The sequence below is a fragment of the Zootoca vivipara genome, chromosome 14, assembly GCF_963506605.1.
Source record: "Zootoca vivipara chromosome 14, rZooViv1.1, whole genome shotgun sequence".
NCBI classification, from domain to species: domain Eukaryota; kingdom Metazoa; phylum Chordata; class Lepidosauria; order Squamata; family Lacertidae; genus Zootoca; species Zootoca vivipara.
In genome coordinates this window covers 14,392,976-14,419,048 of record NC_083289.1, presented here as the reverse complement: position 1 = coordinate 14,419,048, position 26,073 = coordinate 14,392,976, and the positions used below count along the sequence as shown (strand labels likewise).

General features: G+C 43.0%; 1 protein-coding gene across 2 annotated transcripts in view; it reads left to right on the top strand.

Annotated features, from left to right (window-relative positions):
• The window catches only part of ATP8B4 (ATPase phospholipid transporting 8B4 (putative)), a 111,282-nt gene extending 86,225 nt beyond the window's left edge, over window positions 1-25,057 (top strand). For both annotated transcript variants that reach the window (XM_035132046.2, XM_035132049.2), the window contains 11 exons: window positions 640-804; window positions 3,244-3,355; window positions 5,773-5,878; window positions 8,521-8,662; window positions 11,911-12,094; window positions 14,995-15,218; window positions 17,457-17,540; window positions 18,921-19,166; window positions 19,345-19,483; window positions 22,185-22,315; window positions 23,250-25,057. In XM_035132046.2, coding sequence (XP_034987937.2) covers window positions 640-804; window positions 3,244-3,355; window positions 5,773-5,878; window positions 8,521-8,662; window positions 11,911-12,094; window positions 14,995-15,218; window positions 17,457-17,540; window positions 18,921-19,166; window positions 19,345-19,483; window positions 22,185-22,315; window positions 23,250-23,528 — 1,812 coding nt within the window. In that variant the 3' untranslated portion in view covers window positions 23,529-25,057. The remainder of the gene's footprint in view (window positions 1-639; window positions 805-3,243; window positions 3,356-5,772; window positions 5,879-8,520; window positions 8,663-11,910; window positions 12,095-14,994; window positions 15,219-17,456; window positions 17,541-18,920; window positions 19,167-19,344; window positions 19,484-22,184; window positions 22,316-23,249) is intronic.
• Window positions 25,058-26,073: the final 1,016 nt, after the last annotated feature.

Genomic DNA, 26,073 nt, shown 5'->3' with positions numbered 1-26,073 from the left:
TACTGTTGTCAGAACAATAAACCTCAGCGTTCGAGAAATAAGGAATGGGTGTTTATGGGAATTCATAATTTTATAATGGAAATACAATAGAAGGAGGTCTAAATTAGCTGGCATGCATCTCTGAGCATTTAGTGCACCAGATGTTCAGATTTTTGACATTTGTTTGCATGACTTTGCTTTGTGTGTGCGTGTGTTTTGCTTCGTGTAGTCTTCGCATACTATTTGTCAAGCTCAGAGTAAGTTTCTTCTTACGTTTAGGAAATAGTAATAGTAATAATGATAATGATAAGTGGTATTCAATACCACCATTCTGTTAACACAAGGGTTTATGCTTGCACAATGGAGACTTTACCCTCTCTCATTGCCCTGCATGCACTGTGGACCCTCCCCAAATCTGCTCCCAAGGCTTTGCTGATACCAGATTTAGGGGGCAAAGAGAGGGAGGAGAGGTGGAGGAAGGGGGCGGGTCTTTGCAGTTTCACGTCAAAATAACTTAAACCAGGGTATTGCATTGAAATTTAGCATCTTTTGTGACTTCATAACTTAAAAGGAGGGTATGGCAGAGTGTGGAATAAAAGGCTGTTTTTATTAGCACACATCTTACAACATGTTTGTATTTTTGTTCTGGACAAATAATAGGAGTTTGCTGGAGAAGGCCTTCGGACTTTAGTTCTGGCTTACAAAAATGTGGAAGAAGAGCAATTTCAGGAGTGGCTTGAAGTTTATCAGAAGGCCAGCAGTTTGCAAGATAATAGGGATGAACTGCTCACTTCGGCATATGAAAGCATTGAGAGAGACCTGAAGGTATGCAAATCAGCTTGGAGGGGAAAATATTTTGTGTATTTACTTGAGTTAACTATTCTATTCGCCTGATGCCTTTCCATTAGAAAAATTGATCGATCGAGGTGACATTTCTTTTAGATAAATGAAACAACTAAAATACATTTTTTTAAAAATCAAACAACAATAAATATCCAAAACACTGAACTATCACTTTAAAGTCCTCAATGGGCATGACCTATTAGCATAGCTGCCAAGTTTTCCCTTTTCTTGCGAGGAAGCCTATTCAGCATAAGGGAAAATCCCTTTTAAAAAGGGATAATTTGGCAGCTATGCCTATTAGGCAAACCTTGGACTGGAAAATATTTAACAAATAAAAAGGACACCAGATTTACATAGGGCATCACAGGTTATTTCCAAGTTGGGTTAAGAAAGTAAGAAGGTATGGGTAAAAAAAAAAGGTAAATGACCCCTGGATGGTTAAGTCCAGTCAAAGGTGACTATTGGGTTGTGGCGCTCATCTTGCTTTTCAGGCCGAGGGATGAGAACAGAAATCGCGCGGCGGCAGCGGGAGGCCCCATTAGCTAAAGTGGTACCTCAGGTTAAGAACAGTTTCAGGTTAAGAACGGACCTCCAAAATGAATTAAGTTCTTAACCCGAGGTACCACTGTATAGGGTTTTAAAACCCAAGACGAGCAGTCTGGCACTTTCTGCTAGGGATGGGAAAATCTGTCCATTTTGGGTTATTTTGTTTTTACAACCTTAAAGTTCAACCCTCCATATTTCTACATCAGTTTGCGAAATATCTTTTTAAAAGTCCTTGAAAAGATTCATCAGTTGACCCTCAGGGGCCCTTCCAACTCTACGGTTTTCTGATTCAATAATAAATAAATAAATAAATAAATAAATAAATATATAATAATGATATGATATGATATGATATGATATCATTATTTATACCCTGCCCATCTGGCTGGGTTTCCCCAGCCACTCTGGCCGGCTCCCAACAGAATTAAAAGCACAATACAACATCAAACATTAAAACTTCCTGAAACAGGGCTGCCTTCAGATGTCTTCTAAAAGTCAGATAGTTGTTTATTTCCTTGACATCTGGTGGGAGGGCATTCCACAGGGTGGACACCACTACCAAAAAGGCCCTCTGCCTGGTTCCCTGTAACCTCACACTGAGGGAACCGTCAGAAGGCCCTTGGAGCTGGACCTCAGTGTCTGGGCTGAACGATGGGGGTGGAGACACTCCTTCAGGTATACTGGGCCGAGGCAGTTGAGGGCTTTAAAGGTCAGCACCAACACTTTGAAATGTGCTCGGAAACGTACTAGGAGCCAATGTAGATCTTTAAGGACCAGGGTTATATGGTCTCGTCGGCCGCTTCCAGTCACCAGTCTAGCTGCCGCATTCTGGATTAGTTGTAGTTTCCGGGTCACCTTCAAAGGTAGCCCCACGCAGAGTGCGTTGCAGTAGTCCAAGCGGGAGATAACTAGAGCATGCACCACTCTGGCGAGATAGTCTGCGAGAAGGTAGGGTCTCAGGCTGCGTACCAGATGGAGCTGATAAACAGTGCCCTGGACACAGAATTGACCTGTGCCTCCATGAACTCCAAAATGACTCCCAGGCTGCACACCCTGTCCTCCATTGAGGACTAAAAGCACTGAGTGGGCAACATTTCCCTTTCTTCAACCCCCATCCCTAATCATCTTAAATGAATAGAGAAGGGGTATTATTTTGGTAGTTTACCAAAGAATCTTAGAAAGCAGCAGCAACCATATAGCAGGGATTGTCCAACCAGTTGATCAAGGGCTCTTTTGTCCAACCAGTTGATCAAGGGATCCGGCCCCGGCCCCTCGCCCTGCCCTCCATTCGTGCATGATCGCTAGAACGGAAGACTGAGTTTCCGTTGTGAAACTGTGACCTAAACCACTGCCAGTTTTTTATTCTGTGAATAGATCGCAGTCTCTTGTGCAGGCATCCCCAAACTTTGGCCCTCCAGATGTTTTGGACTACAATCCCCATCATCCCTGACCACTGGTCCTGTTAGCTAGGGATCATGGGAGGCCAAAACATCTGGAGGGCCGCAGTTTGGGGATGCCTGCTCTTGTGAGTTGGACGTTCCTGGTGTATAGGAAGCTTTCTTGTACTGAGTCGAACCTTTGCTCCATCTAGCTCAGAATTATCTAAACCAGGAGGTGCCAACCTTCTTAGGCCCATCGACATATTTGGATTTTTGAGTGAGTGCCATAGGTGTCACCTCCTCTGATCATTTCCCCCACCGCATATAGAGACAAGGGACTTGGGTAAAATGTCCCTGTAAGACTCAAGGTGTTGTTATGGGAGTTTACATTATGCTGAGAAGTTTGAAATTATATCAGGAATGAAAGACATGTCGCCCAGAGCTCATGCTTGTCTGTTAACATTTTTCAACTGATCTATTCTGCTTCCTCACGAAGCTATTGGGAGCCACAGCTATAGAAGATAAATTGCAAGAAGGAGTTTCAGAAACCATTGAACGCTTATCGCTAGCAAACATTAAGATCTGGGTACTAACAGGAGACAAACAAGGTAGGTTTTCAGTTTTATGTATCAACTGATTCTCTATGGAAGGATATCAGAAGGGCTTCAATCCAGTGAACATGGTTATTTTCCAATGTGGTGCAATGGTTAGAGTCCCAACCTTTTTTTGGCCATGCCCCACCTAAGCATCTCTAAAATCCTGATGCCCTACCCCACCCTGTGACATATAATTCTTATTATTCAAAAAGTGAACTCCTATTCACGTGGATGAAGCCTAAAAGGCCATTAACTGTGAATAGCTCATTCTTGAATTGCCCCCCCCAAAATAAAATTGCCCCCCTGTGGGGCGTGTGCCCCCACATTGGGAATCACAGGGTTAAGTGTATCTTAATTCGTTCCAGGGGGTCTGTACTCAACCTGAAAAGTCTGTAACTGGAGGTGCTGCTTCTGTGCATGCGCACAGCGCAATAGAGCACTTCTTTGCATGCACATGATGCATAGAGCGCTTCTGCACATGCGCGCACGGTTTGCCGCGTTCACAACCTGAAAGTTACGTATCCAGAACAGTACGTAACTCAAGGGTACGTAACTAATACTTTTTATGAGTTTTCAATTACAATACTCCAATAATAGCCTCATTATAACAATGCCAAATTATAATGCAATTACTAATACAAATCATTCAAATGCCAAATGATAGAATTTAGGTGGCCTCCCACATGCTAGAATTGATGGTTTGATGATTTACTTTATTTCTGCTTTCCAAAATCTTACTAATTTCAATTACCAGTACACTCCAGTCAAAATACCGGTAACAATCCCTTTTACAACAACTTCCTGCTTGGCAGGGGGTTGGACTGGATGGCCCTTGTGGTCTCTTCCAACTCTATGATTCTATGAACTGAAATATTAACGCCTTCCATTTGTATTGACACATTAAATGATTGATAAAACTACAGGTGAAGTATTCAGACTATATCTTTGTTCTTGCTGTGTGTGGCAATTATTCTGTCCATGATGTTTCTTCCTGTCCTTGCAAAATATTATGTCTATCTCTTCCCGGTTGTAGCTGCTCTCCATCATTCCTTGGGCGGAGCTAATATCCCATTGTTGTTTCAAAAGTTCTCCATTGCTCCATCCTGTGCTTCATTGTTTTGCAACTTCAACAGCAGCTGCAAAAATCATCCTGTTCTTGTCATTTCTCCTCCATTTCTCTTTTAAGTGCATCTAGACTGCAAACTTAAACTAGTTAGTTCTACTCAGCGGTAGACCCACCAAAATGAATGGACTGATGTTACGTCATGGACATTCATTTCACTGGGTCAACTTTGAGTAAACCTTAGTTGGCTACCACCTTCTGTGAGTACTGTGCTCAAACAACAACATGGAAGGATCTTTGGTAAATCTGGGCATCCATAGCCCACTCTGGCAAAAGAATTTGAGATATTTGAACCCAAAATAATATGTGAACCAGTCCTTCAACCATTTATTATGGCACTCACGGGCATGATTTATTAGGGACTACTAAGATTGGTTTGAGATAGCCAAATATTTTTGTCATTTTTAAACCTGTCTTAACACTTGCTCCTCTTCCTTCCCTTGTCTCATTCTGTTAATCATCACAGCGGAAAGGGAGAGAGGCTGGCGGTTGGAATTTCACTTTGCAACCCTCTCCTATGTTCCATTGTATTATTTATGGGCTGGCATACAGAGTCCCGCCGCATAAATGGTCCCATTTGGCAGCCTTTTGGTTTACACATCCCTTGGAATTTACACTTTCCATTAGTTCACAAGAGGGGGGAGATTGACACATATAACTGGTGGAATTTTTTCCTTGCTCCGTTTCACAGTCATAAAAACAGAAAGATGGTTCTGTTCATCCCGTGTAAATTATTAGGCTGCAGATCAGCACTCTTTGCGTTGCCTGGGGGTGAATAAGAATTTCCTCCAGTCAGTCAGACAGTGAAGTCCTGTTGTATTGTTCCTCCTACTGTGATATCCGCCGCCATTTTATTAATCCAATTTTACAAACTATATCAGGAAGATCTGAAGTGTTTTATATTGATTATCTTTTGGCATACCAGTTTCCAGAGATCACTACCAAGGTAACTAGGTAGTTTTTGTGTGGCAGCAATAGCTTGTTGGCGCAGGCTCTTGTTTTAATTTTAGAATTATCAACACCTTACCTTGATTTTAACCATTTTAATATAATTATTTTATATTTCTCATTTAAAAAAAATATCTTACATTGTTTTTAACTCCACATTTAGTAGTATACTTAACGTGTTTTGTTGTGATGTACTTTGTTTTCTTCTTATCTTCTCTACTGGTCATTGACTGAAATTTTGTATATGAAATAACACCCATCAAGATAAACACATGCACAGGTTCGTATGTTGTCCAATACCAAGTTCTTCTTGCTTCTTCCTTCATGAGATCTTGCCCATCTCTCTTGCTTTTTTTAGAAACGGCCATGAACATTGGTTATTCCTGCAACATGCTTACTGATGCCATGGATGAGATTTTCATAGTAGAGGGTCACACAAAAGCAGAAGTATGTGAAGAACTAAGGTAAACCTATTATAAAGCAATTATTGGGTTGTACTCAAAATATCTTATTTGTTTCTTCGTTCTCTCGTTCCTCACTAGAAAATCCTAAATGTTCGAGGTGGTGTCAGGTGTTACAATACCTTCAGCTGAAAAGGGAAAATGCATGTCGTCGTCTTCTTTGGCGATCACTTGTAGCAGAGTAAGATTGTCTTCTTCCTGACTGTGGAAGCCAGTTCTGGATGCACATGTTCTTCCACAGTGGGGACATAGGTTTCCGGGCAAGAGTTGATCCTGGTGAGGGGTTTTCCAAGCGTGCCTTCCTCTTAGACATTTCTCCCTTTCGTCCTAATTTCAAGCATCTTCAAAGCCCATGACCTTTGGTAAAGGCTGTTCTCCAATTGGAGCACTCGCAGGCCAGTGTTTCCCAGTTGTCAGTGTTTATACTACATTTTCTTATATTTACCTTGAGAAAGTCTTTAAACGTCTTTTGTTGACCACCAGCATTATGCTTTCCATTTTTAAGTTCAGAATAGAGCAGTTGCTTTGGAAGATGATAATCAGGCATCCGCACAACATGACCAGTCCAATGACGTTGATGTTGAAGAACCATTGCTTGATCATTGAATGTATCATTACATGCATCCTTTATGGGGAGATATGCAGGCTTCAGACATTTAGAGAGCCTACACATTTCTCCGTGTGCAAAATGCACAAATTCCTTGTTTGGAAAGAACAACATTGGTGGAAACTGGAAGTGTGAATCCACATGCAGTAATATCTGAAACTACCCTCTCCTTGTGCCAGCAATTGCTGACTTGCTGGTTTCCGGAAAACAGACTTGGGCTTTGGTTGGGGCTGCAAGCAAAAAAGAGTTTAGCTTCGCTTTTACTTTGATATACTCAAGATATTGAGTTTCAATAGTTTAATGGTGGATTTTTCAAACTAAATCTATGATATTTGATGAAGTTGGCTATAGTTGCAAATGTTGAGGCTGTGGCCAACATTTTTTTTATCATACCATGTTTTTCTTTGTGTATGCCTTGAGAAAAAAATGCAGTGGAGTAGGACATCTGGGCAGGGTGCTTGTGTTCCTAATTGGTGTTCCACTTCCAGTTTTGCCGGAAATGGGTTTCTGGTTCCAGAGGAACTCAAACTCAATTTCTCATAATTATCCGCAACAGTGTAAGAAAAGCAGTTTCATTTTCAAAAGGAGTCAGCTCCAATTCACCCCCAGTTCAATTGACAGTTTAGTTCACGATTCATTCACGTGATCCGTGGCATTTTGTCCCCTTCCCTCCACCTTTCGAATTTTACAAGCTGGTTTGCTAAGTACATATAAAATAAACTTAAGAAGGCGGCGGCGGCGGGGGGGGGGGACACTCAACACATACACAGAGAGAACCACAGTGTAAGGTGTAATGAGGCTGGGTTGCTTTCTCATGAGTAACGCGCTCCAAACTCCGTATCTGGTTTTTACAGAGTTTTATTATATACATATGTACAGAACAGAGCATTAATGTCCATGACCGTTCAGTCCGAGTCAGAATCCGGAAGTGCCGCTTGTGGGGCACCCTTGGCGCCCCAAATCTCCTCCTCTCCCCTCTACGCTTTTCCTCCCTACGTTGTTGAGGGGGTGGGGGTTGTGACCCCCTCCCCTCCGGAGCTGGACAACTGTTGGGCAGGTGCTTTGGTGACTGGCACCTCCCCTTCCGCAGCACTCTGGTCCGACCCTCCGGACCTTCCCTGTTGGCTCCTTGCACCCCCAGCACCCCCAAGCTCCTCTGCCTCCTTCCCTGGCTCTGCACCACCTTCCTAGTGATGCTGCGAACCGTCAGCATCCTGAGGTTCCTCCAGCGGAGAGAGCCCTGGTGCCACCCTTCCGGGCTCTCTGCTGACCCCTGGAGGTCCCCTGACATAAGGCGACCATTTTTCAGACAAGTAAAAATGGTAAAATGCAGCGACCAAAATCAAACACAGAGTTAAATACGATGAAATCCGTGTGTATGCGTGCACAATTGAATTAAAATTAAATTTGAATCAAAATCCCCAAAGTTCCAACGTAAAATAAACTTTATTCATGTTCAGTGCACCTGGAAATTATGGAAACTGCTTTCAGGTGTAACTGAGATATAATTGATTTAAAGTAGTTAATCTGAATTAGTTCATTTCAAGCCCTGTGTTAGAGACATTGGAACAAACAGTGAATGTGCTCATGGAGGATATAAGTAATATAAGAATCTAATGAGTGTAAATATTGTGGGATGTTGATCACGAGTACTGTAGATCCATTGGCAGGCAGGACCTCCACCTGCCATTTGACACAAAACCCACCCCCTTCAGTAGATCTGTTCGTGTCATTAGAGTGCTTACTTGCATGTATTCCTCTACTGTTTTCGCTTTGAGGACTTTGACCTTGACTAGATTTATTTTTTAAAAAAGTGAGTTTGGGAGAAAGTGGTCTATCTAGATGTTTGCTAGCTCTTTCTCTCACCACAGTTCCTAGTGCTAAAAAGGCAAGCCATTTTTAAACTGAGCAAAGGCTTGTCTCTTCCACAATGGAGACTGGTGTGACAAAAATATCAAGCAAATCTCTGGCTGTCTTCAAGGTTCTCCCATACAACTGAATATCTGTTTGTTGTTTGATGTTTTTTCTTTTTCTTAAGGAAAGCACAAGATCTTATTTTGGGGCTGAGCAAGGACATTTCTGATGGACGTGCTTATGATGAAAAGCTCCAAGAATCAACACAAAACTTGGAAGGAACTGTCGCTTCTGATTATGCCTTAGTAATAAATGGACATAGCCTTGTAAGTGAATCGTTTCTGGACTTTTCCACTTTCTTTCCCGCTGCTAATAATCATGTGCTTTTGGTGTTCTAACCATGACAGATTCCTCTCCAAACTCCAAAATTATTTCACAAGAAAGTTAAACACAAGGGCTGACTGAGTTGTAAGGACCAATTAGATATGACATCTTAACTTTTGGATGGCTTTGTGATGGAAATCAAATTAGTAACTCGGTGCAGCTTCCCCCCCTTTTTTTTAATGGTCTTGATTAGAAATTGACCCACTGGTATTGTTTAAGTACTTCTATGAAGAGAATATCACAAGTCATTGCAAATTACATTTTAAAAAAAGCAATAGGGAGAGGCAAAGGGCGTAAGGATGAATATATTCCTGATGTCTGCTATTTGAGAGCACAGGCTGACCTGAAAGTCATTACTGTACCAAATTAATGTCATTAAGATGCCTCAAGTGGTTTCTCTAAATATCAGCTTTTACAGGGATACCAAAACACTTGGCTTTGATTAAGAAACCTGGTTCTTGTCATAACACAAGAAAAGCTTACTTTTATAGCTGTTCTTGTACGCTGGTAAGCTTCCAGATCTTGGAACAAATATCTGAAATGCTCTTCTGAATTGCAAAGACCATTAAAAGCTGCAGTTGAACTTTGAATGTAACTTGTTGTATAGGCACATACGGGGAGGGGGGGAGGGGGCTTGCTACAAGCACTTTGATCTTTTTGCCCTCCCTTTTACACTTAAAAGAAATTATAAAAGAAGCATCTCTTTAAGCACTTTTGAATAACAGAATATGAGAAGGTCTCAACCCAACGAGAAGCACCAAAAAGGAGGAGTTATTACAAAGACATGGGAGGTGGGAGCCCCAAATATAACTTACATTCCTGCATCCCAGATGTTGTTAGACTCCATCTCCCAGCAGCCGCAGCCATCATGGCCAAAATCCGGAGGCCGTTACATTGGCTACCTCTGGCTTAGAAGTCTGGTATGTGTTTGTGGTAGGCAAACTGAAGGCCAAACCACACCTGATGAAGGAAATCCGTATCTCAAAATCCTGTTTTGTTTTTAAATTTAAAAAGGATGGGGAGGGGTGTTATTTGCTCATTCTCTCATGCAATTTCCACAATCTGAATCTGCCCCAAGCCTGCCTGTGCACTCCTTTTAAAAATGAAAGTGCACCACTGTATAAGCAGATGAAAACATTAGTAGGATTTTAATAACACCTGTAATGTAACAAACACTATGGACAATATGGAGGGATACAACATACGGATTATGAAATAATATGTGATTGAAAAGGTTGACAATAAGGACCCATGGAGGAGAGGGTGGGAAGTCTGGAGATTCAGAGAACTCTCTAAATATGGATATGTATTTGGTATTGTTATAACTTTATACTTGGAAAAAATCAAAGAAAAAATATCTCCAAAAAAATTATAAATTAAAGTGAAAAGTGTGTACAATACACACCAGGTATGCCTTGGCCAATTGTTACCAATATTTTGCTACCTGAAGAAGAACATTGGCTTGAAACGTGTAGGTTGGCTATTTTATAAACCAAACAGAGTTGTCATTTTTCTCCCCTCTCTGTGTGTGCTTCTAATGGCCACTTACTTGGTCAGGAGGTGAGTGGCAGTTGTGGCACAGTGCAACAGTGCAGCAAACCCAGGGGGCGAAATGACTTTGCCATGGTGACTTCGCCTCCCTAGCCGGCCACCAATCTGATGTTTGAACTTGCCCTATCAGTGACAAGCAGGGTGTGTGTGGACTGGAGTGGAGAAGTCTTTGCTGTGTGCGTGTGTTTTGTTATATTTTCCATGGATATGCTCAGTATCTAACTTCATATGCTTAGAATATTGATTGTAATGTTCACTTTGAGAATGTTCTATTGCATGTTCTATGCTAAAGGTCCTCGGCTCTGAAATGTTTTTCTTGGATTTTACTTGGAGAGACATTGCAAGGAATGTGTGTCTGCTAGAGGCTTATAACTCCCCCAAGAGGCTCAGTGGTTTAGACCACAGAGCCACCCATGTCCCAGAAGGTCGGCGGTACGAATCCTCATGACGAGGTGAGCTCCCGTTGCTCTGTCCCAGCTCTTGCCAACCTAGCAGTTTGAAAGCATGCCAGTACAAGTAGATAAATAGGCACCGCTGCAGCAGGAAGGTAAATGGCGTTTCCGTGCGCTCTGGTTTCCGTCATGGTCTTCTGTTGCGCCAGAAGCGGTTTAGTCCTGCTGGCCACATGACCCGGAAAGCTGTCTGTGGACAAACGCCAGCTCCCTCGGCCTGAAAGCAAGATGAGCGCCCCAACCCCATAGTCGCCTTTGACTGGACTTAACCGTCCAGGGGTTCTTTACCTTTTTATATCTCCCCCACATAGCCCCAGCAACATATAGTAAAAAACCCAAAGCAACAAAAAATATATGGGATGGAGTGTCATCAAACCAGTGCTGGAATACCTAATAAACAGAGAAAGCATGTGCTTAGAGCAGGGGCACAACACACACACACACACAGAGAGAGAGGGAGGGAGAGGGAGAGGGAGAGGGAGAGAGAGAGATTTTCCTGTGTTCTTTTTATACCGTATTGGCCGAAATATAAGCCGCACCCAAATATAAGCCACACCTTTAAATTCAAAGGGGGGGGGGAATACCCAAATATTAGCTGCTCCCTTAAAATTATGCAGGCACTAACACCCGTTCCGTTTTACCGTATGTCTGTTTCAGCAGTGATATCGTAAAAGCCAATTTTTGGAAGGTTGCGAATTTAAGCCGCACTTTAACTTTCCACAGTCAGAATTTGAAAACAAAGTGAGGCTTATATTCAGGCCAATACGGTAACTTATCCCTTTGTGAACCTGGCAACGTCCTACTAATGTAGATCAAAATAATGTAAGGAAATCAGACCCTGTCATGTGTTGTATTTTATTTTTATTTGTTAGAATTTTAGGGTTTAGTATTTTAAATTATGCATGTGAGAGATGCCATAATCTTTTCAGTGTGCGGGGCCTCTAAAGGTCTTAATATGACCCAGCAACAAACCCATCATTTCTGTATCTGCACAAAGTGGCCCCCAATGACTTTGACCAGAAGCAATATATTACCATGGAAATATGTGGGGAGATGCAGGTCAATGATGATGATCATGTCGGACAACAACAACAACAACAACAACAACAACAACAACAAATGGTGTGGCAGCACTCATTGGGCTCTTGATTTGCAGCTGTTTAATGGATAACCCTTTCTGTTCGCAGGCTCATGCACTTGAGGCTGATCTGGAAAATGAGTTCGTGGAAGTTGCGTGTGCTTGTAAAACTGTGATCTGCTGCAGAGTCACTCCCTTGCAGAAAGCGCAGGTTGTGGAGCTGGTTAAAAAGCACAAGAAAGCCATCACCTTGGCCATAGGAGATGGAGCCAACGATATTGGCATGATAAAAAGTAAGATGATATTCTATACCCTGGCTGGGAATGGTGAGAAAGTTCAGCTATTTATCACAACAAACTTCTTAAGTATCCCTTCATGTGAAGAATAATGAAACTCTGGGGGAGAAAATCCCTTTTGCTTTGCTTTCAAGGGGAGTGATGCACAGGAGGACTTGGGTCAATATGCATCCATTAGGGATGTGAGATCCCCATAATCGCCTTTGACTGGACTTAACCGTCCAGGGGTCCTTTACCTTTACCTATTAGGCCTAGAGGGACCCAGGTGGAGCTGTAGTTAAACCACTGAGCCTAGGGCTTGCTGATCAGAAGGTCGGTGGTTCGAATCCCTGTGACGGGGTGAGCTCCCGTTGCTTGGTCCCAGCTCCTGCCAACCTGGCAGTTCGAAAGCACATCAAAATGCAAGTAGATAAATAGGAACCGCTATAGCGGGAAGGTAAACGGTGTTTCCACGTGCTGCTCTGGTTTGCCAGAAGCGGCTTTGTCATGCTGGCCACATGACCTGGAAGCTATACGCCGGCTCCCTTGGCCAATAATGCGAGATGAGCGCGCAACCCCAGAGTCGGTCACGGCTGGACCTAATGGTCAGGGGTCCTTTTTTAGTAGGCCCTAGGAGGATATGCATTTGGGATTGGTGTGCCAGGTGTTAGAAAGGATATGGCAGACTGAGATACATATTGTGTAGGGAATAAAGGAAGTAGTGTTGCATGTTTATAGTTTGCTAGAGTCGACAATTTGAAATGCATTTCAATGGGGTTTGTCAACCGAGAAATTCTGATGAAACCAAATAAGAATAGCCATTTTGTGCAAATGAAGGTATCAAGCAGCCAATTGCAGGGCTCATTTGTAGGACACCCTCAGGATTATTTTCTGTTTATTATTATATGTTTGGCTGGATGTATAGGACTTGGGAGCAGGGCCGTCTTACCCATAGGCGCTAGGGTACGGGGCACCCAAGCGCTGGGCTTTCAGGGGCGCCAGGCCGAGAGTTGTGTCTGGGGATGAGCCTGTCCGTCAGTCGGAGTGCCACGGCGGACTCTTCTGCTGCGGACGGCTGCGCCGTGAGTTTGGGAGCGACCAAGCCAGCGAGACGCTGAGGTGGCCGGCCGACTCTGCCCTCCTGCACGCCTGGGACTGGGCAACTGGGGGGAGGGGGACTGGGTGGATTTTTGCACCCCAGCACCGCATATGCTTAGGACAACCCTGCTTGGGATTGTGCCCATTCAGAATGTCCCTCCATGTCAAATGAGTCTTATATATATGGGAAGTTAACACCTCAAGGAGAAGACTAAGAACCTCTTAAATTTAGATTTCAGGGTGGATTTGAATGGAGAGGTTGCCACAGGGTATTCTTCTTCTACATGATCTTTCCATTGAATTATCTGTCATATTAGAATGCTCAGAAAGAAGGTTCTTTAAATTCTTGGGCCTCTAAAACAACATTGGCAAGAACTAAAGGAATGTTAGTGAACTATAGGACTTCAAACATTACAAATATGATCTCTAGCCTCTTGAGTATCATCTAATTGTACACAGGCAATCCAAATTAAACAGGGTTAATGTTCCAGTTGGTGAAGTATTCCAAAGTATAATGAGGTACCATGGGAAGTAATCATCATTAGAATAACCCCTAATATGCAGCACTGATAATGCTCCTGAAATATGGTTTGTTCTCTTGCTAAAAAAGAGAGCACCACTTTGCAGTTTTTTGTTTTTAAGTCCTCAGGAAAACCCATCAGCGATGTAATACAAAATTTGTCCCAATATGCACATTTGTGTGCAGTTTTTGCAAAGCAATTTTCCTTATGGCATTTTGTATGTTATTTTCACACAAAAAAACCATGCATTTTTATGTACTCTTTTCCTCAGTGTATACATTTCCTTGCACATTACTTGGCTAGAGAATCGCATAGCAAAATTCAGAGAAGTGCAAATTTTGGATATCTGTATTTCAGTCCTTGTATTGTTTCAGAAAGTGCAAATTAGGGAGCTTCACCTTTAAATGTGAACTGAATAGAATTTATCCTCCTTCCCTAAGTGAGTATAAGTTTGCAGGCTGAATTGCTGCTGGTACAAAGATAGGAACATAGAAAGCTGTATTATACTTATACTTATCAAGACCGCTAGCTCAGTGTTGATTCCTAAATTGACTGACAACTGTTCTCCATGGTTTCAGATAGGAAGTCTTTGCCCACCTGGAGGTAAGGATGCTAGGATCTGTCAGTTTCTCATTTTTCTGATCTTAAATTCAGGTCTCCACATTTTTGTAGCAATCTTATTTCTTATTTCAGAATCTCCATGAAGATTCATAATCATTGTAGCATGAACATATTTTTGCATGCATATTCGAATTAATATCCACCTTTTTTGCAAGCAATTTCCCCTAATAAAATACATTTTTGATAAGTTATCTTCCCATATATATTCATTTTTATTCACACTTCCTTCTAATATCTGCATTTCTTGTAAACAACGGTTGAGTGGCTAAACAAAAATGAGTGTGAATTCTGAAGGATAACTGTGCTTCGGTTTGCAAGTATGAATTTGGTAAGCTCACATGTAAATTCAAACTGAATCACATTTCTCCCCCCTCCCCTACCTGGAGATGCTGGGAACTGAAGTGGAGATCTTCTGCAGGAAAAGCAGATGCTGATCTACCCTCTGAGATATGTTCAGTGGCCTTTGTTTAACTTCTCGATTGTTTTTTTTTAAAATTATATTGATTTGTTAACCAAAATAAGTGCCAACCTAAGATAAAAAGAAAGAAAGAAAACAGAATTTAAGACACCACAGCCTGGAAGGACAAAAATAGAAAGAGAGAGCATATCAGGTTGTTGGGTTTTTTTAATGCTACACATTTTCATTTATTTCCCTGTTGTTTGTTTGTTTGCTTGCAGGTGCCCATATAGGTGTTGGCATCAGTGGCCAGGAAGGCAGTCAGGCCATTCTGAACAGTGATTATTCTTTTGCTCAGTTCAGATACCTTCAAAGACTCTTGCTTGTTCATGGCAGGTGGTCATACTTCCGGATGTGCAAGTTCTTGTGTTACTTCTTCTACAAAAACGTTGCCTTCACTCTGGTCCATTTCTGGTTTGGCTTCTTCTGTGGCTTTTCAGCCCAGGTAGGTTCTCGGCGCTTAGCTTCACAAAGCAGAAAACAAAACGTTTGAACCTATGCGTTTAATAGGACTAGTTTCTTAAAGCCTGTTTCTGGTTTTTTAGTAGATGACAGAAAACAAACACACTTAATTGTTCAGATGCTTCAGTGAAACCCATATAACATTGTAATGTTAAGATAAATAATTCTGCGTGTGTTGACCCCCCCCCTTACAATTTTCTCCAAAATGGAGGTTATTTCGTCTACTGAAAAGTGAATTTTACCTAAAGTTTGTGGAAGTATCATCAACTATTTGTTTTTTAATAAACAAATACAGTAGATCAAAATAAATCAGGGTATAAATTTTTGACTGTTGCTCCCCATACTGTCTCCTAAACCTGGGAGGGGAGTTGAGGTACATTGGGGACTGCTACAGGAAAGAGAGGGTTAAATAGAAGGAAGAGGAAGGCTTGGATGGGTGAGGAAAGATAGCAACAATATACAATGGTATCTTGGTTCTCAAACTTAATCCGTTCCAGAAGTCCGTTCCAAAACCAAGGCTCGCTTTCCCATAGAAAGTAATGCAAAACGGATTAATCCATTCCAGACTTTTTAAAAACAACCCCTAAAACAGTAATTTAACATGGATTTTACTATCTAATGAGACCATTGATCCACAAAATGAAAGCAATAATCAACATACTGTACTATAAAAGAAATAAGACAGTATTGTAGATGATAAAATTAAAATTATTTTTTTTCTTACCTGCACTGATGATAGTCATTGTTTGGATGGGGGGCTTTTATCCATTTCCGCAGTCACACAATCAATCAATCAATCAATCAATCAGTAGCTGAACTGGGTTCCACACAGTCACAAAAACAAATGAACTGAAAAAGCCTCAAAAACTCAAAATAAATAGCAAAAACAAAAGCGCCAAACTTAATCCGTTGCGGAAGTCCGTTTGACTTCCAATATGTTCGAAAGGCACCCTGGAAGCAATAGCCCAGAGCTGCATCAGACATTCAGCTTCTGAAAAATGTTCCGAAACCGGAACACTTACTTCCAGGTTTTTGGCGTTTGGGAACCAAGGCGTTTGATTACCAAGGTGTTTGAGAACCAAGGTACCTCTGTAATAGTAATGACCTGAGTCTGCTTGTTGCTCAGACTAGGAACATAGGGAGCTTATCTCACTTGGTGTTGCCTACACGGGCTGGTAGCAGTTCTCATACAGGGGTCTCCTAGCTTTACCTAGAGATGCTGAGAGTACGCATGTCACTGAAGAAGCTGTGATGAGTTAAAACCAGTCAAAAACCAGTATACATGTGTCGGGTCAATATGCTCCTGCCTGCCTCCAATGTTCTTAAACTTAACGAGAGTTTATCAGTTGCCTTGTCCCATACACTTGTCTGCATCTTCAGAAAGTAAGGTCTCAAGCCAATTACAAGTATTTTGTCTCCTAGCTTTATTTATCTTATTTATGACAATATGCCATTGTGAAACAGGGCTTCAAGGAAAAGTTTCCTTAACAAAATGTGGAAACAATTATCCTGTCCACGAATATATTTTTAATTTAATTTAATTGCATATAAAAACTCATGGTGAAAAGCTTTTTTTTATTTTATTTTAATAGCATGGGAGTTCTTGTCTACTCTCAGAGGTTTGTGATAACCTTCTAGATCATGATTATCTGCGAAAGAGTCATTTACTCCACCCAGTGTTATTCCCCAAAGCCATTGGTTAATGCAGTGGCTGGCTAATGTTTCAGAAAGAATACTCGCTGTTCAACTCTGTTCATTTCTCCAGTGCATTTTTTTTTGCTAATTGTCCAAATGGGAAACAGATGATTAGGGCAACTTCCCATTTATATTGAAATGCTGCTTCTTATGTGTTTATAAATCCCATTACAAGTTCAGGAATGTCAAAGATATGAGTAACTGTGACTTTTACGAGACCGGTTCCTAGGAGGTCCGTCTCGCAGAGTGGAATGTCTAAAGTAGAGAATATCACAAATTTGCTATTTGTACAACTTTATCCGCTAGGCTCCCTGCTTACCAAAACGCTAAGAAGACCTAGGCATAAGCCTACGCCGAACTTTGTAGGAGAATTCAAAGCCTGGGGATCTGGGCTCCCTTCTGCTTCTGTGCCCGCAAGAAAAAGAATAAATTATGAAAGGGGGCAGTACTATTTATTTATTTATTTATTTTGAAAGGTGACACCTCTGAGCATACTTTTAACTTGCTATTTGTGTTATCTTTCCAGACTGTTTATGACCAGTGGTTTATCACCCTCTTCAACATTGTATATACTTCTCTGCCTGTACTAGCAATGGGATTGTTTGATCAGGTACACATTTTGGCATATTCTAGATTATTCTGCCTTCAGCACAGTCCATCCAGCAACTTCTCTGCCCAGGAAAATATAAAGAGCAATCCCTCTGGAAGGGGAAGAAGCCAGATTTGGTTTGAATCTGGAGTCAACACTCAGGTGTTATGGTCCCAGTTTATGCCTAACCTTAAGATCTGAGATTACAAACTAAATCTGCCATGGTGGAAGGCTTCAAATATTAAGGATACAGCATGCAGCCAGTTTGTTAAAGGTGTCTGGGATCCAGAGGAACAGAAGGTTCTTGGCACCTGGCAATTGCAAGTCTAATTGCAAGAATTTGTGCCTCATAAGATCTGTATTGCACAGTCTCCCTTTCAGTTATGAAATCGGTTGTGCTCCCCTAAATCCGTCTCTGCTGACGGCAACTGCTTTGGGTAGCATCAGATATATACTCCGAGCCAAGTAATGATTTCATGCTCTTTATTTCAGCTCATAGGAACAGTGATTAAATCTCCCCCCCCCCAAAAAAAAACCATCTGGCTTTATATACACTATTTTCACAATGAGTCCCACGTGATTGGTTGATTCTGCTCTCCTCCTGGAGCCTGATTGGGCTGTTCCTGCAGGCCAATTGGATACAGCATTCTAGTATCCTCCCTGCCTATTGTTCTAGTGATAGACTGATTCACTTCCTCTTGTGGCCTGATTGGGCTGCTCCTGCAGGCCAATCAGGTTGCTGCCTTCTAGGCTCCTACTAGCCTATTATTCTAGGACCCAGGCTCAGTACATAACACACACATTTAATGTAATCTCTAGTTTGACCATTGGATATTAAAAAGACATTGATATTAAAAAGAGTATGCTGAGATGGCTAAAATGGAAAAATCGGGAACAAGGATAATAAAAACTTTAACAAGGACTGGGGGGGGAATTGTAATTTACTTGAGGGAACACTGTGAACAGTTAAAAACATTAGCAGGATTGAAATAACGCTTGCAATGTGAAAAGAACTATGGATTTAAATCGAATTTTATGGACAAATAGAGGATGATATGATCTGCAGTGGGAAATGGTTATTAGCGGACTCCATGGAGGGGAGGAAGGAAGTCTGAGAATTTGGAGAATTCTACACTTTTTTTATTCTATTATATGTGTGAATGTAAAATTAGATTGTAAATCCAATAAAAAATTATAGATAGATGATAGATAGGTAGATGATAGGTAGGTAGGTAGATATTAAAAAGAGTAAATAAAAAGGTATTGGGGTTTGCTTCTGGGGCCATGCTGAAAATGAAAGTCCTTTTGCCTCCGACATGCCCATAAACTACTGAATTTAACAACACACCAGTGTTGGACGTCATGATGCTGTTAAAACTCAAGTGAATGCATATTTTGCAGGATGTCGATGAGCAGAGCTGCCTCCATTTCCCAAAGCTGTATGAACCTGGGCAATTAAATCTCTTGTTCAACAAGCGCAGATTTTTCATCTGCATAGCACATGGAATCTACACGTCGGTTGTTCTTTTCTTCATCCCCTATGGTGCTTTTTATGATGCAGTTGGAGAAGATGGGAACCATATTGCCGACTACCAGTCTTTCGCAGTCACAGTCGCAACCTCTTTGATCATAGTGGTCAGTGTTCAGGTAAAAAGAAGAAAAAAGAGAGAGCTGATAATCATTTAATTACTGAGACTCCCCCTCCCTTCAAATTTTTATGTGGTAATACAGTGTTGAGAGAAATATGTACGACTGATGTCCTCTCATAACCGTATGTGTTAATACTGTTACCTCCATGCCTAAATGCATACTATTTCTTTTGCAGATTGCACTCGATACCAGCTATTGGACAGGAATCAATCACTTCTTCATCTGGGGTAGCATCGCTGTGTATTTTGCCATTTTGTTTGCAATGCACAGTGATGGCATTTTTTATTTATTTCCCAACCACTTCCCTTTTGTAGGTGAGTAAAGAAGCACTGAGTGAAAAAAAAATACTCGTGTGGGTAGCCATATAAAGGTAAAAGGTAAAGGATCCCTGGACGGTTAAGTCCAGTCAAAGGAGACTATGGGGTTGGGGCACTCATCTCGCTTTTAGGCTGAGGGAGCCGCCGTTTGTCCACAGACAGCTTTCCAGGTCATGTGGCCAGCAGGAAACTAAACCGCTTCTGGTGCAAAGGGACACCGTGACGGAAGCCAGAGTGCACAAAAACACTGTTTCCCTTCGTGCCGCAGTGGTACCTATTTATCTACTTGCACTGGTGTGCTTTTGAACTGCTAAGTTGGCAGGAACTGGGATAGAGCAATGGGGGTCCACCCTGTCACATGGATTCGAACCGCCGACCTTCCGATTGGCAAGCCCAAGAGGCTCAGTGGTTTAGTCTCTAGCATATCCTTGGGTGTTGGCACCAGTTTATTTAAATAAATAAATAAAAATTCCTGGGCTTGTATTTTGGCCTGTCCCTGAGGAAGGATAATTTTTCCAGCACTGAGAGGCAGCCACTGATGAGACTTCTCCAGAGGCCCAGTAAGACTGCATACTGTTGGAGAATGTCATTCACCCGAAAGCTTTATTGCAAAAGGCACTGCCAGGAATCGCTAAGCCCCAGATGGAGTAGGCTGATGTTAGAGGGTGACTCTGTTGTTTCACAAAGTAGCTCTGGTAGCCAAAAGTGAGTAACAGGAAGCAAAGATGCTTCCCTTAAAATGAGGGTGCCTGGAACTGTCTCCTACCATTTGAAGCCCTTGAGATAAACAAGTTTATGTCGCTGAGAACAGCTGGGGCTTGCTGGACACCCTCCAGAACAGGGATACCTGTCATTATCTAAACCTTGGACGAAGCTCCCTTAAACAACTTCCAGTCCATCTTGGCTGATGTGTTCTGCCTTTCCCCTTGGACTTTGATCACCAAGGAGGCTAGGAAGTGTGTATCTACCACATCCCAACACAAATATAAATAGGCTGATGGTCCAGACATGTGTCCAAACAGCTTTATTTTCATTGTGCGCTGAAGCCATGGTAAAGAGAGGTCACTGTTGGATGGCGTACCCAGTTCTGTCAAACGGGGGTGCGGGGGGGGGGGCAAAGCCAAGGTGAGGCAGGGCAAGAGAGAGGTGGGGAAGTGAGGGGCAACGGAAACAAAGGTGGAGCTAGAGGTGAGTGCAGTGCCAGAGTCTACATTAGCCAACTCCTAGGGGCTCCGTGGGACCCAGGTGGCGCTGTGGTTAAACCACTGAGCCTAGGGCTTGCTGATCAGAAGGTCGGCGGTTCGAATCCCTGTGACGGGGTGAGCTCCCGTTGCTTGGTCCCAGCTCCTGCCAACCTAGCAGTTCGAAAGCACGTCAAAATGCAAGTAGATAAATAGGAACCGCTACAGCGGGAAGGTAAACGGCGTTTCCATGTGCTGCTCTTTTTCACCAGAAGCGGCTTTGTCATGCTGGCCACATGACCTGGAAGCTATACGCCGGCTCCCTCGGCCAATAATGCGAGATGAGCGCGCAACCCCAGAGTCGGTCACGACTGGACCTAATGGTCAGGGGTCCCTTTACCTTTACCTTTTAGGGGCTGTGGGGACTTCAGCCGTCATAATAAAAAAAATTGAGGGGGCCAGGCCCCCCCAAACTTGTTGGCCATTCCCATTCAAATGGTGTGTGTGTGATGTGTTATGTTACAATATTTTATTCAGGTTGGCACCTCTGTCAAGAGTCCCAGTGGCCACATCTGCCCTATGCATTTAAAGCAGTACAGTCGTACCTTGGAAGTCAAACGGAATCCATTCCGGAAGTCCATTCGACTTCCAAAACGTTGGAAACCAAAGCACGGCTTCTGATTGACTGCAGGAAGCTTCTGCAGCCAACGGGAAGCCCTGTCGGATGTTTGGGTTTCAAAGAACGTTTGCAAACTGGAACACTCACGTCCGGGTTTGCGGCTTTCAGGAGCTGAAATGTCCGAGTACCAAGGCGTTTGGGATCCAAGGTACGGCTGTATTGTATCATTTTAAACAGTTATGGCTTCCCTCAAAGAATCCTGGAATTGTAGTTACTTATGAAGTAAAAAAAAAACCAGAGTTCCCTTTGAAGAGGGATTGACTCTTAAACCACTCGGGGAATTTATTTCTGTGAGGGAGACCTCTTAAGAGAGAATTTAAGAGACAATTCTAAGCCCGGTAATATTCGCACCATAAATTCCCAGGATTCATTGAAGGAAGCTGTGAAAGGTAAACTGGCAAAAACACCACCACCACCCCGATATAAATTTGTAGCCATCTTATATGTGTCTTCATAAGTTTTAAAAGAAACACAGATGAAATCTGTCCGTTCCTACAGAAATGGAACTGGCAGTGAGTTGCAAGCAAGCTGATGACATAGTAGTAGACATCATTTTCCCTGTCCTACATATTTCACAATGCCAACTCTAAATCTATATTATCCTCTGAAATATGTGTGGAATTTTGTATGATGTCACGTTTTTCAATGTTGCAAAAACATGTTCTTTTATTCTCCCCCCCCCCTCTCTCTCTGCATTTTTGTATAGCTCGCGTAATCTAAGCACTTTAGAATCAGAATCATGTGTTAACCTAAGGAATTAAAGATTGCTTAGCATGTCCTATTGTCCCACCCAACTGGTATTCCTACCAAAATATTTATTTCTCCTGTATTGATACAGGAAATGCTTGGAACTCCTTGGAGCAGATAAATGTTTGGCTCATCATTCTCTTGACCACTGTAGCTTCCGTTGCACCTGTGATAGCGTTTCGTTTTCTGAAGGTGGATTTGAACCCAACATTGAGTGATCAGGTATGCCACAGCAGTGAAACATTTAAAGCAATTCCAATCCCTCTTATGTATACCTTTTGGGTTCAAGTTGGCAAATGTTGCATGAAATCAGGCATCCCCAAACTCGGCCCTCCAGATGTTTTCAGACTACAACTCCCATCATCCCGAGCTAACAGACCCATTGGTTAGGGATGGGAACTATAGTCCCAAAACATATGGGGGGCTGAGTTTGGGGATGCCTGCATTAAATGATCACACAGTACTTTTTTAAAAAGTTCCAATCCATTTTTAATCAGAAAAACTGTTCCAGGAAAATTAGGAAAAGTGCTTTGTGACATCATAGATGCCCAGGCCCTTCTGCTTCAAACTGGGAGAACTTGTCCCCTTTTGAGCCTGATGCCCAAGAGAAGATTGCTTTCATGTCAACAGTGTGGCGGACATATTTTCCAGCATGGAGTGGTTCCCACTTTATGCATGTCCAAGCTCTCCCTTTAATGTCAGTCTGGGGATGTTCCTAAAATAGTTTTGAGAACCCTGATTATATTACAGCGGTGATTTTATCTGTGCACCAGGTCCTCTATTATTTTGGACCATACATATATAACAGAGTGGTGAAAATGCTGCAGAGAATATGCCAACGGCTTTAATAAAAAATATCCTTTCGCATTTCAAAAGCGTTGTGAAAGCAGTGTAACTGGGGAAAGGAATCCTTGCAGTAGCGGCAACAACATACATTTAAATTTAGGAATTGTGGTTTGGCAAAGGTGTGGCTGAAATCGGAAGTTGTGCTTCCTATGCCTTTCCTCAAACAACAGGGTGCTGGCCTTTCCACTGGAAACTGATCTGTCAAGGATTTGTCAATATAATTCAGATCTGAAAACTATCCAGTGTTTACAAAAGGAAGATAATTTTCCATATCATTGTAAACTGTTCCCCCCCCCCCTCCTTCCTAAAGGTACATATTTTGAACAGGGCTCAGAAGAAACAGAGTCCATTACCGGTCCAGATTCACCAAACGCACAGAGCTAGCTCGCGGAGATCGGCTTATGCCTTTTCTCACCAAGAAGGCTTTGGGGAACTTATAACATCTGGAAAGAATATGCGTGTCAATAATATACATTCAGTATTTGGGATAGGAAAAACTATGCAGAATAGCTGGATTGAGAACTTGCGCAAGAGAACATCGGAGTGTGAAATTCAGCTGAGAAAGAACTGTAAGACTATAAATCATTGAGTATGTGGAACAAAAGAGTGTGCTATTGTTGCACAGAATACTTACACTCTATTTATCTACTTGCATTGGCGTGCTTTCAGACAGCTAGGTTGACAGGAGCTGGGACAGAGCAACAGGAGCTCACTCCGTTGTGGGATTTGAACCACTGACCTTCTGATCAGCAAGCCCAAGAGGCTCAGTGGTTTAGACGACAGCGCCACCCACGTCCCTACATAAGAGGCAAAATGGTTTCAGGTCCCGAAGCCTGCTTGCAAGGTGTTGCTAAGATAAAAGTTCCTTCCACCTTCATTTTAGCAGGGGATTCCAAGGAAAATCTCTTCCTGAATTAGGAGGGGTCTGCATCGAATCCTGATGAACAGAGCAGGATTTAACTCATGCACTCATCCTCTCACTCAGTTTGACTGTACACCCCTGATGGTGTAACAGGCACAGGCAGCCAACATGGCTTTTAAAGAGAGAGGTGAATAAATAAATAAAATATACTGTGACTGGGAATAGATTCCGTTTTCAGCATCCCATTTGAAGTTGAGACCTTCTGCTGGCAAGGCGGGTGCTGTGCCACTGACCTAATACTTTGGTGTGGTGTTTTTTTTCCCCAGAGGGTTGGTGGGGATATGAGAGAGGTACCATATATGGGGATCTACACCCATATTCCTATTACTTCTGATTACTAAATATTGCAAGTTTTCATTATGCTTCAAAAACCTGCCAAATCTATTCCACCACAATATGCACATACATTTTCCTTCTTTTGCTGTTGCATCTGCCTATCCGTACCAGATTCAACTTGCTTTAAAACAACCCTCTGTCTCTAACCCTTGGCTGTAAACAAGCTACAGCACAGATTGAAGGCGGTGAATGTCCTGTGTGAGTGTCTGGAGGTGGTTGGAGGATGGATGGCGGCTAACGGATTGAGGTTGAATCCTGAGAAGACAGAAGTACTCTTTTGGGGGGACAGGGGGAAGGCAGGTGGGGGGCATGCCCTGGTCCTGAATGGAGCAACTGTGCCCCTGAAGGACCAGGTGTGCAGCCTGGGCGTCATTTTGGACTCACAGCTGTCTATGGAGGTGCAGGTCAATTCTGTGTCCAGGGCAGCTGTTTACCAGCTCCATCTGGTACGCAGGCTGAGATCCTACCTGCCCACAGACTGTCTCGCCAGAGTGGTGCATGCTCTAGTTATCTCCCGCTTAGACTACTGCAGTAGTCTACATGGGACTACCTTTGAAGGTGACCCGAAAACTACAACTAATTCAGAGTGCGGCAGCTAGACTGGTGACTGGGAGTGGCCGCTCAGACCATATAACACCGGTCCTGAAAGACCTACATTGGCTCCCAGTACGTTTCCGAGCACAATTCAAAGCGTTGGTGCTGACCTTTAAAGCCCTAAACCAGGGGTCCCCAGACTACGGCCCCCAGGCCGGATGCGGCCCAATTGGCCTCCCAATCCGGCCCGCGACGACCCCCGCCGCCCGCTCTTACGGCGCGCGGCGCGGCGGCGATCTTCAAAGTCAGCAAAAAATCGCCGAAAATCCTTTGTGCACATGCGTATGGGCCTCTCCCGACCCAGAAGAGGTCATTTCCGATGCACTTCCGGGTCGGGGGAGGCCCATACGCATGCGCACAAGCGATTTTCGGCTATTTTTTCCCGACCGTGTGCGTATGCGCACGGGCGCGCACTCCCCCGCCCTCCGGCCCGCTGCGCGCGCACTTCCCTGCCCTCCGGCCCGCCGCGCAGTCGGCGCGGCGGGCACCGGCCCGAAGCCCGGTAAGTCTGGGGACCCCTGCCCTAAACGGCTTCAGCCCAGTATACCTGAAGGAGTGTCTCCACCCCCATCGTTCAGCCCGCACATTGAGGTCCAGCTCTGAGGGCCTTCTGGCGGTTCCCTCCCTGCGAGAAGTGAGGTTACAGGGAACCAGGCAGAGGGCCTTCTCAGTAGTGGCGCCCACCCTGTGGAACGCCCTCCCATCAGATGTCAAGGAAATAAACAACTATCTGACTTTTAGAGGACTTCTGAAGGCAACCCTGTTTAGGGAAGTTTTTAATGTTTGAGGTTTCATTGTGTTTTTAATATTCTGTTGGGAGCTGCCCAGAGTGGCTGGGGAAACCCAGCCAAATGGGCAGGGTATAAATTATTATTATTATTATTATTATTAATATTAATATTAATTTTTGAACCCAGTTTGTCTTCGCTGAAATAGGCAGAATTAACTGCCTTTAGGAAATGTGGGAAGCTGCATTGTGCCTGGTCAGCCTCTGTTTTTCCATCTAGACTAGTAATGTCTGCTCTGACTGACAGCAGCTCTCCAAAGAAGGGTTTTACTTTCTGAGCCTGCTACCTGGCTCTTTAATCTGGAGAACAGTGGGATTGAACCCAGGCTCTTCTAGAGACATAAATATACATAATTTTATTTGTATGCAGCCTTTCCACAGTTCAAACCATGCTCATGCTTTGACTCTATTCTAAACACGTTTATCTATGAAGAATTTGTATATATTGTTAAATTTCTACTGCAGTCATGTACAGTATATACTCAATATTTTCTA